Source organism: Ranitomeya imitator, chromosome 2 (assembly GCF_032444005.1).
Source record: "Ranitomeya imitator isolate aRanImi1 chromosome 2, aRanImi1.pri, whole genome shotgun sequence".
NCBI classification, from domain to species: domain Eukaryota; kingdom Metazoa; phylum Chordata; class Amphibia; order Anura; family Dendrobatidae; genus Ranitomeya; species Ranitomeya imitator.
The window spans coordinates 361,632,876-361,648,284 of NC_091283.1; the positions used below are offsets into that span (position 1 = coordinate 361,632,876).

The following is a 15,409-nucleotide window of genomic DNA, read 5'->3' on the forward strand; positions in this document are numbered from 1 at the left end:
CTAGACCCCTTAAGGAACTTATCTAGATGTGTGGCGAGCACTTTGAACCCCCATGTGCTTCACAGAAGTTTATAACGTAGAGCCGTGAAAAAAAAAAATTGCATTTTTTCTACAAAAATGATCTTTTTGCCCACAAATTTTTATTTTCACAAGGGTAACAGGAGAAATTAGACCACTAAAGTTGTCGTGCAATTTCTCCTGAGTACATCGATACCCAATATGTGGGGATAAACCACTGTTTGGGCGCACCGCAGAGCTTGGAAGAGAAAGAGTGCCGTTTTACTTTTTCAATGTAGAATTGGCTGGAATTGAGATCGGACGCCATGTCGCGTTTGGAGAGCCCCTGATGTGCCTAAACAGTAGAAATTCCCCACAAGTGACCCCATTTTGGAAACTAGACCCCCCATGGAACTTATCTAGATGTGTGGTGAGAACCTTGAATGCCCAAGTGCTTCACAGAAGTTTATAATGCAGAGCCGTGAAAATAAAAAATATTTTTTTTTTCCACAAAAAAGATTTTTTAGCCCCCAAGTTTTTATTTTCACTAGGGTAACAAGAGAAATTGGACCGCAAAAGTTGTTGTCCAATTTGTCCTGAGTATGCTGGTACCCCATATGTGGGGGTAAACCACTGTTTGGGCGCACGGCAGAGCTCGGAAGGAAGGAGCGCCTTTTTGGAATGCAGACTTTGATAGAATGGTCTGTGGGCATTATGTTGCGATTGCAGAGCCCCTGATGTACCTAAACTGTAGTAACCCCCCACAAGTGACCCAATTTTGGAAACTAGACCCCCCAAGGAACTTATCTAGATGTGTGGTGAGAACTTTGAATGCCCAAGTGCTTCACAGAAGTTTAGAATGCAGAGTCGTGAAAATAAAAAATATTTTTTTTTTCCACAAAAAAGATATTGTAGCCCCCAAGTTTTTATTTTCACAAGGGTAACAGGAGAAATTGGACTGCAATAGTTGTTGTCCAATTTATCCCGAGTACGCTGATGCGCCATATGTGGGGGTAAACCACTGTTTGGGCGCACGGCAGAGCTCGGAAGGGAAGGAGCGCCTTTTTGGAATGCAGACTTTGATACAATGGTCTGTGGGCATTATGTTGCGATTGCAGAGCCCCTGATGTACCTAAACTGTAGTAACCCCCCACAAGTGACCCCATTTTGGAAACTAGACCCCCCAAGGAACTTATCTAGATGTGTGGTGAGAACTTTGAATGCCCAAGTGCTTCACAGAAGTTTAGAATGCAGAGTCGTGAAAATAAAATTTTTTTTTTTTTTCACAAAAAAGATATTGTAGCCCCCAAGTTTTTATTTTCACAAGGGTAACAAGAGAAATTGGACCCCAGAAGTTGTTGTCCAATTTATCCCGAGTACGCTGATGCTCCATATGTGGGGGTAACCCACTGTTTGGGCGCACGGCAGAGCTCAGAAGGGAGGGAGCACCATTTGACTTTTTGAGCGCAAAATTGTCTGTCGTGTTTGGAGACCCCCTGATGTACCTAAACAGTGGAAACCCCCCAATTCTAGCTCCAACCCTAACCCCAACACACCCCTAACCCTAATCCCAACCTGATCCATAATCCTAATCACTAACCCTAACCATAATCACAACCCTTACCCCAAAACAACCCTAATGTCAACCCTAACCATAACCCTAATCAAAACCCTAAATCCAACACACCCCTAATCCTAATCTCAACCCTAACCTCAAACCTAACCCTAATCCCAATACACCCCTAATCACAACCCTAACCTTAACCCTAATCCCAAACCTAACCCTAATCCCAAGCGTAACCCTAATGCCAACCCTAACCCTAATACCAACCCTAATCCAAACCCTAACCCTAATCCCAGCTCTAACCCTAACTTTAGCCCCAACCCTAGCCCTAACTTTAGCCCCAACCCTAACCCTAAGGCTACTTTCACACTTGCGTCGTTTGGCATTCCGTCGCAATTCGTCGTTTTGGACAAGAAACGGATCCTGCAAATGTGCCCGCAGGATGCGTTTTTTGCTCATAGACTTGTATTGCCGACGGATCGTGACGGATGGCCACACGTCGCGTCCATCGTGCACTGGATCAGTTGTGTTTTGGCGGAGCGTCGGCACAAAAAAAGTTCAATGAAACGTTTTTTTGTACGTCGCATCCGCCATTTCTGACCGCGCATGCGTGGCCGTAACTTCGCCCCCTCCTCCCCAGGACATAGATTGGGCAGCGGATGCGTTGAAAAACTACAGCTGCTGCCCACGTTGTGCACAATTTTCACAACGTGCGTCGGTATGTCGGGCCGACGCATTGCGACGGCCCCGTACCGACGTAAGTGTGAAAGAAGCCTAACCCTAAATTTAGCCCCAACCCTAACCCTAAATTTAGCCCCAACCCTAACCCTAAATTTAGCCCCAACCCTAGCCCTAACCCTAGCCCTAACCCTACCCCTAACCCTACCCCTAACCCTACCCCTAACCCTAACCCTACCCCTAGCCCTAACCCTAGCCCTAACCCTACCCCTAACCCTACCCCTAACCCTAATTTTAGCCCCAACTGCTGTTCTCCTGCCGGCCGGCAGATGGAGACAGATGGCGGGCGCACTGGGCATGCGTCCGCCATGTTCTTCTGCCGGCGGCCAGGAGGAGCAGCAAGAGGATCCAGGGACCTAGGTGAGTATGCTAGGGTCCCCGAATCCCCCTATTTCTCTGTCCTCTGATGTGCGATCACATCAGAGGACAGAGAATTACACTTTTCTTTTTTTTTTTTTTGCGGTCGCCGGTAAACAGTTAATTACCGGCGATCGCAAAACAGGGGTCGGTAATACCGACCCCGATCATGCTCTTTGGGGTCTCGGCTACCCCGGCAGCCGAGACCCCAAAGATTCTCCCGGTGCCGGCCGGCAGGCGCACTGCGCGTGCACCCGCCATTTTGAAGATGGCGGCGCCCACCGGGAGACACGAGGAGCATCGGGGGAGCTAGGTGAGTATTGGGGGGCCACCTGGGACCCCTTTTCTCTGTCCTCCGATGTGCGATCACATCGGAGGACAGAGAAATTAAAAAGAGATCGCTTTTTTTTTTTTTTTGCGATCGCCGGTAAACGGTTAATTACCGGCGATCGCAAATGCGGGGTGGGTTAAAACCCCCCTGAATCATGTTCTCTGGGGTCTCGGCTACCCTCGGCAGCCGAGACCCCGGAGAAAATCGGCCTCTGGGGGGCGCTATGGACTTTTTCCACAGCGCCGTTAATTAACGGCGCTGTGGTTAACGGCGCTGTGGTTTAAGTACCCTTAGCGGCCGCCGTTAAAAGGCGTATCGGCGGTTGCTAAGGGGTTAAACAAGCCTGATACATTTTGAAAACAATTCCTGTGGTCCAATGAGGTAGAAATTGAATTCTTTGGCCACAATGATCAAAGGTATGTTTGGAGAAAAATGGGCACAAAATTTCAGGAAACGAACATTTCGCCAACCATTAAGTATGGGGGTGGATCATTCATACTTTGGGATTGTGTTGCAAACAATGGCACGGGGAACATTTCACAGGTAGAGAAAATAGATTCAATGAAATTTCACAAATTCTAGATGCAAACATAATCACCATTTGTAATAAAGCTGAAGTTGAAAAGAGGATGGTTTCTACAAATGGATAATGTTCTTAAACACACGACACAATCCACAACAGATTACTTTAAAAGGCGCAAGCTGAAGGTTTTACAATGGCCCTCACAGTCCCCTGATCTGAACATCATTGAAAATCTGTGGTTAAACCTCAAACTAGCAGTGCATGCAAGACAACCCAGGAATCTCACAAAACTGGAAGAATTTTCCAAGGAAGAATGGATGAAAATACCTCAAACAAGAATGGAAAGACTCTTGACTGCCTGCAAAAAGTGTTTACAAGCTGTGACACTTACAAAAGGGATGCTAGTAGGTACAAACTATGCAGGGTGCCCAAACATTTACATCAGCCCATTTTCCTTTTTGTAATTTTTAATATGTAAAAAAAATCATTATTTTTTTCATAAAATACAGAGGAAATGTATTATATTTAACTTTAGGTATTTTAGAGATCATTTAGGCCATGTTCACACAGTGCGTTTTTTACTGCGGAACCGCAGCGGTTTTGCCGCTGCGGTTCCGCAGCTGTTTTCCATGCAGGGTACATAACAATGTAACCCTATGGAAAACAGTCACTGCTGTGCACATGATCCGTAATTTCGTTTAAAAAGCCGCGCAGAATAGCTGCGGCAAAAAAGAAGGAGCATGTCACTTCTTTTTCCTGAACCGCAGCGGTTCTGCACCCATAGACCTCCATTGTGAGGTCAAAATTGCAGTAAAACCCGCAGATCAAAAATATATCTGCGGGTTTTACTGCGATTTGATGTGCAGAACCGCTGCAGCAGGAAGTGCGGGGGAGCGGGCGGAAGTGCATGGGCGGAGTGTGGCTGCCCCCCCATGCTCCGATCCCGCCCCCCCGTGCTCCGATGCCCCCCCCGTGCTCCGATGCCCCCCCCCCGTGCTCCGATGCCCCCCCAGTGCTCCGATGCCCCCCCCCCCCGTGCCCTAATCTCCCCCCCTTATACTTACCCGGCGTCCCGGTGTCCGTCCGGCCGTCTTCTCCCTGGGCGCCGCCATTTTGCAAAATGGCGGGCGCATGCGCAGTGCGCCCGCCGAATCTGCCGGCCGGCAGATTCGCTCCAAAGTGCATTTTGATCACTGAGATAGGTTATATAACCTATCTCAGTGATCAAAATAAAAAAAATAGTAAATGACACCCCCCCCCACTTTGTCACCCCCATTGGTAGGGTTAGGGGTAGGGTTAGGGTTAGGGGTAGGGTTAGGGTATTTTCAGCCATTTTAGCCCTAAAAAGCTTCCTAGGAAACACACAGTCTCTGCATAGAAAACTGCATAAAAAACGCATCAAAAAACGCATCAAAAAAAGGACCTGCGTTTTCTGCCAAGAGCTGCAGTTTTTTAAAAAAACTGTCCTGAAAAAAAAAGGATGGAAATCCTGAACGTGTGAACATACCCTTAATCTCCAACTTTGTTTACAGTAATTTTGACCAGGGGTGCCCAAACTATTACATGCCATTCTGTGTTTATTTAACCTATTGACCCTTAGATAAGCGCAGTGTGCATACAACCCTGGGTCTTAACCTGTACAGTCTCATCAGAGTCACAAATGCAGCAAGTGGGTGATGTTTATGACATTCCAGTTTATACGATCTGAGAATACAACATCTACACGTTATACATCATTATATATTCCCCTTATTTTCTCCAGTAATTGTATTATTACTCAGGATACTTTATAATGTTATATCATCTTCCCATTCAGGTTCCCATGATATCGGATCCTCTCAGCAGAGATCTTCTACATAAAAGAATTTTCTTGTTTGACCCGTCAAGCATGGATAGGAGGAGCAACAAGATATTACACCTCACCCTAGAGATCCTCTTCCAGCTTACTGGAGAGGTGAGAAATTCTGATGATGTTACATTACATCATTCTTATCTATAGGAATAACAGATGGACAGAACTGGAGAGGTGAGGACCCTGGAAATGTCTGTAGTGAGATTTATTAATATGTCTCTCCATAACCAGGATTACACAGTGGTGAAGAAAACCTCTAGTGAGCGCCGTCAGGACCCTGTGTCTGAGAGATGGGGAAGACCCCTTGGCCCAAATACAGGGCCTCCACCTCACCTCCTCACATGTGAGGACATCAATGACCAGAAAATCCTAGAACTCACCTACAAGATGATTGAGCTGCTGACTAGAGAGGTGACACTGCTGGGAATGCTGAGACATTATACAGTAATGCTATGAAGGGATCAGGGGATGATGGTATCATTGTATGTGTCAGGTTCCCATAAGGTGTCAGGATGTCGCCATCTATTTCTCCATGGAGGAATGGGAGTATTTAGAAGGACACAAAGATCTGTACAAGGACATCATAATGGAGGTTCCCCAGCCCCTCACATCATCAGGTAATAGGACTAAACATACAAGGCCTATAATTATCTGTAGGTAAAGAATGAATTCAGTCCCTGTATATGTTTCCTCCAGTTTTATCTAGTAAGCTAACAACACCGGAGAGATGTCCCCGTCCTCTTCTTCCTCAGGACAGGAAACAAGAGAATCCCATTGTTCCTCGGGATCATCAGGTAGATGGAGAGAAGGTGTCATGAAATCTCCACTAAGATGTGTAGAAGACTTTGATGGTCTTGTGTTCAGTATTGTTTTATCCACCGGTATTATCTCAATTCCATTCACTGTGTCAATGAAGCAGTGAGTGGCAACTCAGCTGCCCTATAGGGTCAAGGTCACGTTGAGCTGTCAGTATTGTAACAGCTCAGCCGTTCATTGTTGGGCAGGAGCATTCTGACCTTTCAGTTTTGTGAATGACAGCTCAGCCATCCAATTTGAGGCAGGGACATGATTAGCTGTCAGTATTGTAAAATACAGTCCAACCGCAAATCATGGCAATGGAGCGCTGGGTTTCTTTCAGGTGTCACCCATTCTAGTTGATTAACTTGCTATTTAGCTGGCTGTTAGTAACTGACAGTCATATTCTTAGATCGGTGGTGTTTGTGCCTTGTTTTCCAGTGCTTTTTAATTGATCTTTTGTTGCCCGATCTTGGACCTTTGATAATCCATTTGCTTAGCCCCTTTGTTTTGATCCGCTATCTTCCTGGAATTCTGACCTTAGACTGTGACCTGACAATGCCTTTATCTTACCCCCTTTTGACTAATAGTGATTCAGCATCACATTTGTAACTCAGCGTCACATTATACAGTAACTGGCCTTGTACTTTTTTCCGCACCAGTATGGATACAATTCGTACACTTTGCGATCAGGTGGCCAAGGAGCACTAGAATCTAGAATTGTTGCAGTCCTAGCTGCAGGGTCAGTTTTCTTACGTGGTGATCGCTTCCCAAAGCTCTCCATAACTGGTAGTAGCTGTTACAATGGGATTTATGCAAACATCGCTGACTGCTATGTCTGCATCTGTGGACTCTAGATTCTTGCACTCTTCTTTGTAACTTCACTAATGGCTGTAATCAGCGCAGTGAGACTTGGTTGTCAACATAGACATTTGTGTATCCCAGACAGATTACAAAGCATTAAATCTCTGCTGGGCTACTTCTTGGTCACATGCTATGGGAGAACTAGTCATATCTTATCTTAACCTTTATATATGAGCTGGACTACTCAGTTAGTGCCAGCTATAGCTTGTCTTGACCTTGTCTGGAGAGTTGGTGATATCAAGGCATTTCTGGTATTTGCTCTGCAATAGTGGTGTTTGGTTTTTGGTGAAAACCTTAACTTCTCCTTTGATGTTTTATGTAATTTCTTTGCCTCACTGGCTTTTTTATCCTTAGTGTTTATTCCTGTGTGAGTTTTGTGTGACTGAGCTTCTGATTCCCCTGTCTATGTTAACCCATACACCTTCTGGTCCCTTCTTCTGTGGGTGGGGGAGGGGATCAGATTAGTTCAGTTGAAGAGAATAGCAAGGTACAAGACTCAGGCGTCCCCACCATCAGGGGTAATCTTGTGGACTGGGATATCCTAGGGTCCCTTAGCTTGAGGGACGGAATTAGAGCCCAAAGCCTTTGCTATTCTGCAGTCATATCATGATAATAGCTATGATGGCTGTACTTTCTGACGTGCAGTTGGTCTCTCCCGAACCAATAGTGACCCTTCCTGACAAATTTTAGGAGGACAAAAACCAGTTTAGAGTGTTCAAGGATAGCTGTAAGCTATTTTTTACCCTATGACACTTGTCCTCATGATGAGTCACAGTGGGTGGGAATAGCCATGTCCCTTCTTGGGAGACATAGGGGGCTCAGACTAGGGCATTTTCTTTGCCCCCTCAACTGTTGACGCCTTAGGGTTGATCTATGATGAACCTGACAGGATCCATGTCACGGAGGCAAGAATCATGAGCCTGATACTTTGGGACTTGCCTCAAGGACTATAGTACCGATTTCTGGCCATGGTCCACTGAAGTTCTGGGGAGTGATGCAGCTCTGAGTTCTGTATAGTTCTAGGGCCGCATTTCTGGCACCATCAAATTTGGCCGGGCTCTTTCTTTGCATTAAGACCAAACACAGCTTTACTACCTGGCTCCTAGTAGCTGTTTTATGTATCTCAATACCCCTAGGTTCTAAAACGGATCAAGACCATGGAAGCCATTTTGTCCGGCCCAGAGATCTTGGAATTATACACAATGTGTGGCTAGGACATATAGTATCTCCATACTTCCTCATGGAATCATAGCTGATTTAACAAAGCAATTTCATTGTCTCCACATGGAAGAAAGCCTTTTGTTTTGCTCTGAGCTGGACAGGGTTCTGTCACTCACAGCCCTTTGACTCTCAATCCCTTTCCCGCCACGGCTTGGTGTTCTGTTGCAACTGCACACTGAAGGGGTTTTTATAATCCAATGCCAAACAGAATACAAATGATAGACAGGAATTATACAGTGCCTTGCCAAAGTATTCGGCCCCCTTGAACTTTTCAACCTTTTCCCACATATCATGCTTCAAACATAAAGATACCAAATGTAAATTTTTGGTGAAGAATCTACAAAAAGTGGACCACAATTGTGAAGTTGAATGAAATTTATTGGTTATTTTAAATTTTTGTGGAAATTCAAAAACTGAAAAGTGGGGCATGCAATATTATTCGGCCCCTTTACTTTCAGTGCAGCAAACTCACTCCAAAGGTTCATTATGGATCTCTGAATGAACCAATGTCCTAAATGCCTAATGATGATAAATATAACCCACTTGTGTGTAATTAAGTCTCTGTATAAATGCACCTGCTCTGTGATAGTCTCAGGGATCTGTTTGAAGCACAGAGAGCATCATGAAGACCAAGGAACACAACAGGCAGGTCCGTGATATTGTTGTGGAGAAGTTTAAAGCCGGATTTGGATACAAGATGATTTCCAAAACTTTAAGCATCCGAAGGAGCACTGTGCAAGTGATCAAATTGAAATGGAAGGAGTATCATACCACTGTAAATCTACCAAGACCCGGCGGTCCCTCTAAACTTTTATCTCAAACAAGAAGACTGATCAGAGATGCAGCCAAGAGGCCCATGATCACTCTGGATGAACTGCACAGATCTACAGCTGAGGTGGGACAGTCTTACACTGCACAAATCTGCCCTTTTATGGAAGAGTGGCAAGAAGAAAGCCATTTCTCAAAGATATCCATAAAAAGTGTTGTTTAAAGTTTGCAACAAGCCACCTGGGAGACACACCAAACATGTGGAAGAAGGTGCTCTGGTCAGATGAAAGCAAAATTGAACTTTTTGGCACCAATGTCAAATGATATGTTTGGCGTAAAGGCAACACAGCTCATCACCCTGAACACACCATCCCCACTGTCAAACGTGGTGGCAGCATCATGGTTTGGGCCTTCTTTTCTTCAGCAGGGACAGGGAAGATGGTTAAAATTGATTGGAAGATGGATGGAGCCAAATACAGGACCATTCTTGAAGAAAACCTGTTGGAGTCTGCAAAAGACCTTAGACTGGGACGGATTTGTCATCCAACAAACATACAGCAAAATCTACAATGGAATGGTTCACAAATAAACGTATCCAGGTGTTAGAACGGCCAAGTCAAAGTCCAGACCTCACTCCAATCGAGAATCTATGGAAAGAGCTGAAAACTGCTGTTCACAACCGATCTCCATCAAACCTCACTGAGCTCGAGCTGTTTGCCAAGGAAGAATGGGCAAGAATTTTAGTCTTTTGATGTACAAAACTGATAGATACATACCCCAAGTGACTTGCAGCTGTAATCACAGCAAAAGGGTGGCGCAACAAAGTATTAAAGGGAACCTGTCACCTGAATTTGAACAGAAAAGAGAAACAGCGTCAAGCTATATAATGTGGACCACCACTCATATGAAAGAAATATAATTTTATTTGTCAACCAAAAGAAACACACAAACACTAACAATAAAATCATTTAAAACCTCGACTCCAAAGAGTCCTGAGTACCAACAAGGGAACCACCACCCCTGGACATGGTGAATAAAGTAGACGTACAGATGATAGGTACACTATGCAAAATACATGTATATGATATAACTTATGTGGTAATGGATGGAACTAATACACAAAAATGTTAATCCTGAACATTTGTACAAGCATGGCACAGCTCGCTTATGGCAAAAATGTACATATGGTAAAAATACTGATGTATAAAAATACAAAATAATGATATGCTATACACAAACTATGTACAGAATGTCGCCCATATGATTGAATAGATAAGAGAATTAGAACCAATGCTGGAGGAGTATAAACATACATATATATCATGACCATATACGCATTGTAGTTAGATGAAAACAACTAGCTGAATCAAATGGTACCAAAGTTGTAAGATGCCATAAAAGACCCCCAGTATGTAACCAATTCTAATGAGGCCTAAGGCCTAAATGCACGTACATGAAGGACGCAGAACAGTGTCAAGTATAACACAACTAGTCATGCTGTGAGAACAGACCCATACCACCTAACACCAGAGGTCCAGGGGGCAAGAGGCCCGACGCGTATCGCCACCTAGCGTGGCTTCGTCAGGAGCAAGTGCCTGTATGAGCGATTGACTACTTATATATACAAGTAAAGTATGTACCTTATTACACGAAAAATCCAGTCAGCTGGAGAGGAGAGGGAAACGGCATGGAGACGCAACGTGTCTTGCCGGCGTCCCGGAAACCGGACATGACAACACAATATGCGCTGGAGTGAGTGTGCCAATATGGCCGCGCTTGCAATAAATGCGCATGCGCCGACGTATCTAAAACAGACTGCGGTGCGAGTACAAATGTGGCCGCGCGTACGGCTACTGCGCATGCGCCGAACCACAATAAGGATGCCGGCCATGTAGCTACAGAGAGAGCCGATGTAACAAGGAGAAAAGGATGTCCCGCAGGATAAAGCACCCCATTGTGGCACACAATCCACAAGGGTGCCAAAAGACCGGATCATTATGCCCATATCTGTGGTTTAGCATATAAATAATTAAGAATCGGCACAAACAAAGGCCCACATAAATGGTTGAATACTATGCACAAGGAAAGGTTTATGATCCATAAAGTGGAACTCACAAATTATATGTATTGGTCTGCAAAACCAAAAATGGAACAGAACAATACAATATATGTACCTCTTATCAAAATCTAAAACCGGCGCCAGGAGATGGAGAGTGGTGCCAAAGCAAATATCATGATAACCCCAAAAGCTGATAACCAATAGTGATGAGGGATATACAGTGGGGCAAAAAAGTATTTAGTCAGTCAGCAATAGTGCAAGTTCCACCACTTAAAAAGATGAGAGTCGTCTGTAATTTACATCATAGGTAGACCTCAACTATGGGTGACAAACTGAGAAAAAAAATCCAGAAAATCACATTGTCTGTTTTTTTAACATTTTATTTGCATATTATGGTGGAAAATAAGTATTTGATCAGAAACAAAATTTCATCTCAATACTTTGTAATATATCCTTTGTTGGCAATGACAGAGGTCAAACGTTTTCTGTAAGTCTTCACAAGGTTGCCACACACTGTTGTTGGTATGTTGGCCCATTCCTCCATGCAGATCTCCTCTAGAGCAGTGATGTTTTTGGCTTTTCGCTTGGCAACACAGACTTTCAACTCCCTCCAAAGGTTTTCTATAGGGTTGAGATCTGGAGACTGGCTAGGCCACTCCAGGACCTTGAAATGCTTCTTACGAAGCCACTCCTTCGTTGCCCTGGCGGTGTGCTTTGGATCATTGTCATGTTGAAAGACCCAGCCACGTTTCATCTTCAATGCCCTTGCTGATGGAAGGAGGTTTGCACTCAAAATCTCACGATACATGGCCCCATTCATTCTTTCATGTACCCGTATCAGTCGTCCTGGCCCCTTTGCAGAGAAACAGCCCCAAAGCATGATGTTTCCACCACCATGCTTTACAGTAGGTATGGTGTTTGATGGATGCAACTCAGTATTCTTTTTCCTCCAAACATGACAAGTTGTGTTTCTACCAAACAGTTCCAGTTTGGTTTCATCAGACCATAGGACATTCTCCCAAAATCCTCTGGATCATCCAAATGCTCTCTAGCAAACTTCAGACGGGCCCGGACATGTACTGGCTTAAGCAGTGGGACGCGTCTGGCACTGCAGAATCTGAGTCCATGGTGGCGTAGTGTGTTACTTATGGTAGGCCTGGTTACATTGGTCCCAGCTCTCTGCAGTTCATTCACTAGGTCCCCACGCGTGGTTCTGGGATTTTTGCTCACCGTTCTTGTGATCATTCTGACCCCACGGGGTGGGATTTTGCATGGAGCCCCAGATCGAGGGAGATTATCAGTGGTCTTGTATGTCTTCCATTTTCTAATTATTGCTCCCACTGTTGATTTCTTCACTCCAAGCTGGTTGGCTATTGCAGATTCAGTCTTCCCAGCCTGGTGCAGGGCTACAATTTTGTTTCTGGTGTCCTTTGACAGCTCTTTGGTCTTCACCATAGTGGAGTTTGGAGTCAGACTGTTTAAGGGTGTGCACAGGTATCTTTTTATACTGATAACAAGTTTAAACAGGTGCCATTACTACAGGTAATGAGTGGAGGAAAGAGGAGACTCTTAAAGAAGAAGTTACAGGTCTGTGAGAGCCAGAAATCTTGATTGTTTGTTTCTGACCAAATACTTATTTTCCACCATAATATGCAAAAAAAATGTAAAAAAAAACAGACAATGTGATTTTCTGGATTTTTTTTCCTCAGTTTGTCTCCCATAGTTGAGGTCTACCTATGATGTAAATTACAGACGCCTCTCATCTTTTTAAGTGGTGGAACTTGCACTATTGCTGACTGACTAAATACTTTTTTGCCCCACTGTAGCTCGCATGGTTACAAGCCCCAATTATACTCTGCCAAAAGAAAAAAAAAAAAAAAAGAAATATTATTAATGTGTTGGTGAAAAAATATAAATATAAAAATAAAGATACAAATAACAGTATAAGAAAATCTGTATATTTTTATAATGTTTACTCCCCATATTAGGTGAGTGAATATTACAAAAGATCCACCATACATACTAGATGGTGTCCAGGGCTACATTGGAGAGTAATACAAGATTTTTTATCATTTTTCACAACACCAAAATAATAGCCCAATGTCCATAAAGAACATCCAGAATATGAATTGTAAAATATTAGAAGCAAGCGAGCTGTTACCAATGCTGTTATATGAATATCGGTATATATTACATCCATATAAAAAGGCACAAATAAAGGGGATATATCTCAGGCAAGCATAATATGTCCATATTGTTCCATGAGGTGCAGTACAATAAGATTCTGCCCTGACAGGTATGGATCCAGGTGGAGAGGGATTAACATCCTCAAAGTTGTTTGTAGAAGCCAGTAAATAAAATTTCCTCATTGAGGCCCAAAGGGGCCGTGCTCTTCAAATTGAAGATCCATTTGGTTTCACAACGTAAAAGACGATGGATGATATCACCACCCCTGATGTTGAGATGTATGCTTTCCAATCCCATGACCTTGAAACTTGTAGTATTGCAGCAATGATGGTCCAGGAAATGTGCTGCTACGGACGATAGTGTCTTATTTTTCTCTCGATCCCTGCCAGCCGTGGAAATATTTGACAGGTGTTGCTGCATTCTTCTTTTCAGTTGCTGTGTGGTCTGACCCACATAGATCTTGGGGCAACTACAGAAGATTGCATATACCAGATTCCGCGATTTGCAATTGAAGTATTCCCTGGGACGAATCTGGAAAGGAAGAGTAGAAATGGAATAACCATCTTTAGAGATCATAAATTGGCAGATATTGCAACTACCACAGGGGTAGGAACCAAAGATTCTAGTGCCTCGATTAAGTCTCATGGTAGGTCTTTGATAGTGGCTGTGACATAGATCATCTCTTAGATTCTTAGCTCTTCTAGCCACCAAACATGGTGAATTAGATACCAGAGGAAGGATCCTCTTGTCGCTCAATAGGATATCCCAGTTCCTATTTAGAAGATTGCGTACATCCGCCCACTGGTTATTATATGTGGTGATGAGAGCCAGGGGTCGAGTGGAGTCACGTACCTTTTTATCAAAGAGTTGTCTTCGATTTTGTTGTGTAGCATGACGGAATGAATCCGAAATTAACCTGTGAGGGTATCCCCTTTGTTTAAAGCGGTTAGACAAATCTCTTGCTTGGTGTGTAAATTCAGTATCCGTGCTGCAGTTTCTTCGAAGGCGTAGAAATTGGCCCTTTGGGATCCCTTTACGTAGATGATACGGGTGAAAGCTGGTAAAATGAAGGAGACTGTTAGTGGCAGTGGTTTTGCGATATAGTCCACATGCAATCCTCGAATCCATCACAGACAGTCGCAGATCAAGAAAATCAATCGAAGTGTTCGAAATCACCGATGTGAGCCTGATGTTAAGATTATTTATATTCAGATCTTTAATAAATTGATTACAGTCCTCCAAAGGGCCAGTCCATATCATCAGGATATCATCTATATAGCGCTGCCAGGTACGTGCCATGGTGCCAAAAAGATGGTGTGAAAAAACTGTTGTCTCCTCCCACCAACCAAGAAAGAGGTTGGCATAGGAAGGAGCACAACGGGCACCCATGGCAGTACCGGACAGCTGCCTGAAGAATTTCCTGTCGAAGACAAAATAATTTTTGTCTAGAATGAAAAACAACAGTCTGAGAATGAATTTGTCGTGTTCCGTAATGCCACCTGTAGATTTTGCCAGGAAATACATAACTGCCTGTATACCTGCTGAATGTGCGATGCTGGTGTATAACGCTTCTACATCCATACTGATGAGCAATGTATTTTCAGGTACTTCGCAGTCTTCAACCAGTTCCAATAGATGGGTAGAATCCCTGGTATAAGATTTCAGAGATGTGACCAACGGCTGTAAAAAATGATCAACGTAAATGCAAGGGCGTTCAAAGATACTCCCAATCCCTGAGACAATAGGTCTACCAGGGGGTTCAACAAGGGATTTATGTACTTTTGGTAATGCATAAAATGTTGGTACCACAGGGGTAGGTGTTGTGAGAAAATCAGCCTCCTTATTAGTAATTAAGTTGTTGTCAAGGGCTGAATGGATCATATCGTCAAGTTGATCTTTGAAAAAATTGGTAGGATCTGAAGGTAGAACCGTGTAACATTGGTCATTACTCAATTGTCTTGTGATCTCTTTGAGATATAAATCATGGGGCCATAGAATTACATTGCCCCCTTTATCTGCTTCCCTTATCACGAATTCCTTATTCTTCTTCAAATTTTGCAAAGCCCTATTTTCATCCTTGCTAAGATTATTATACTTATGCGGATCTAATTTCAATTTTTCAATGTCACGGCAGGCTTTATTGAAAAAAATCT

At 43.7% G+C, this 15,409-nt stretch overlaps 1 protein-coding gene across 1 annotated transcript in view; it reads left to right on the top strand.

The window, feature by feature from the left end:
- Positions 1-15,409, top strand: part of LOC138663848 (gastrula zinc finger protein XlCGF57.1-like) — a 56,479-nt gene that overhangs the window by 19,013 nt on the left and 22,057 nt on the right. The window contains exon 2 of the mRNA XM_069750201.1: positions 5,327-5,536. Within this exon, the coding sequence (XP_069606302.1) occupies positions 5,519-5,536 (18 nt within the window). The 5' untranslated portion in view covers positions 5,327-5,518. The remainder of the gene's footprint in view (positions 1-5,326; positions 5,537-15,409) is intronic.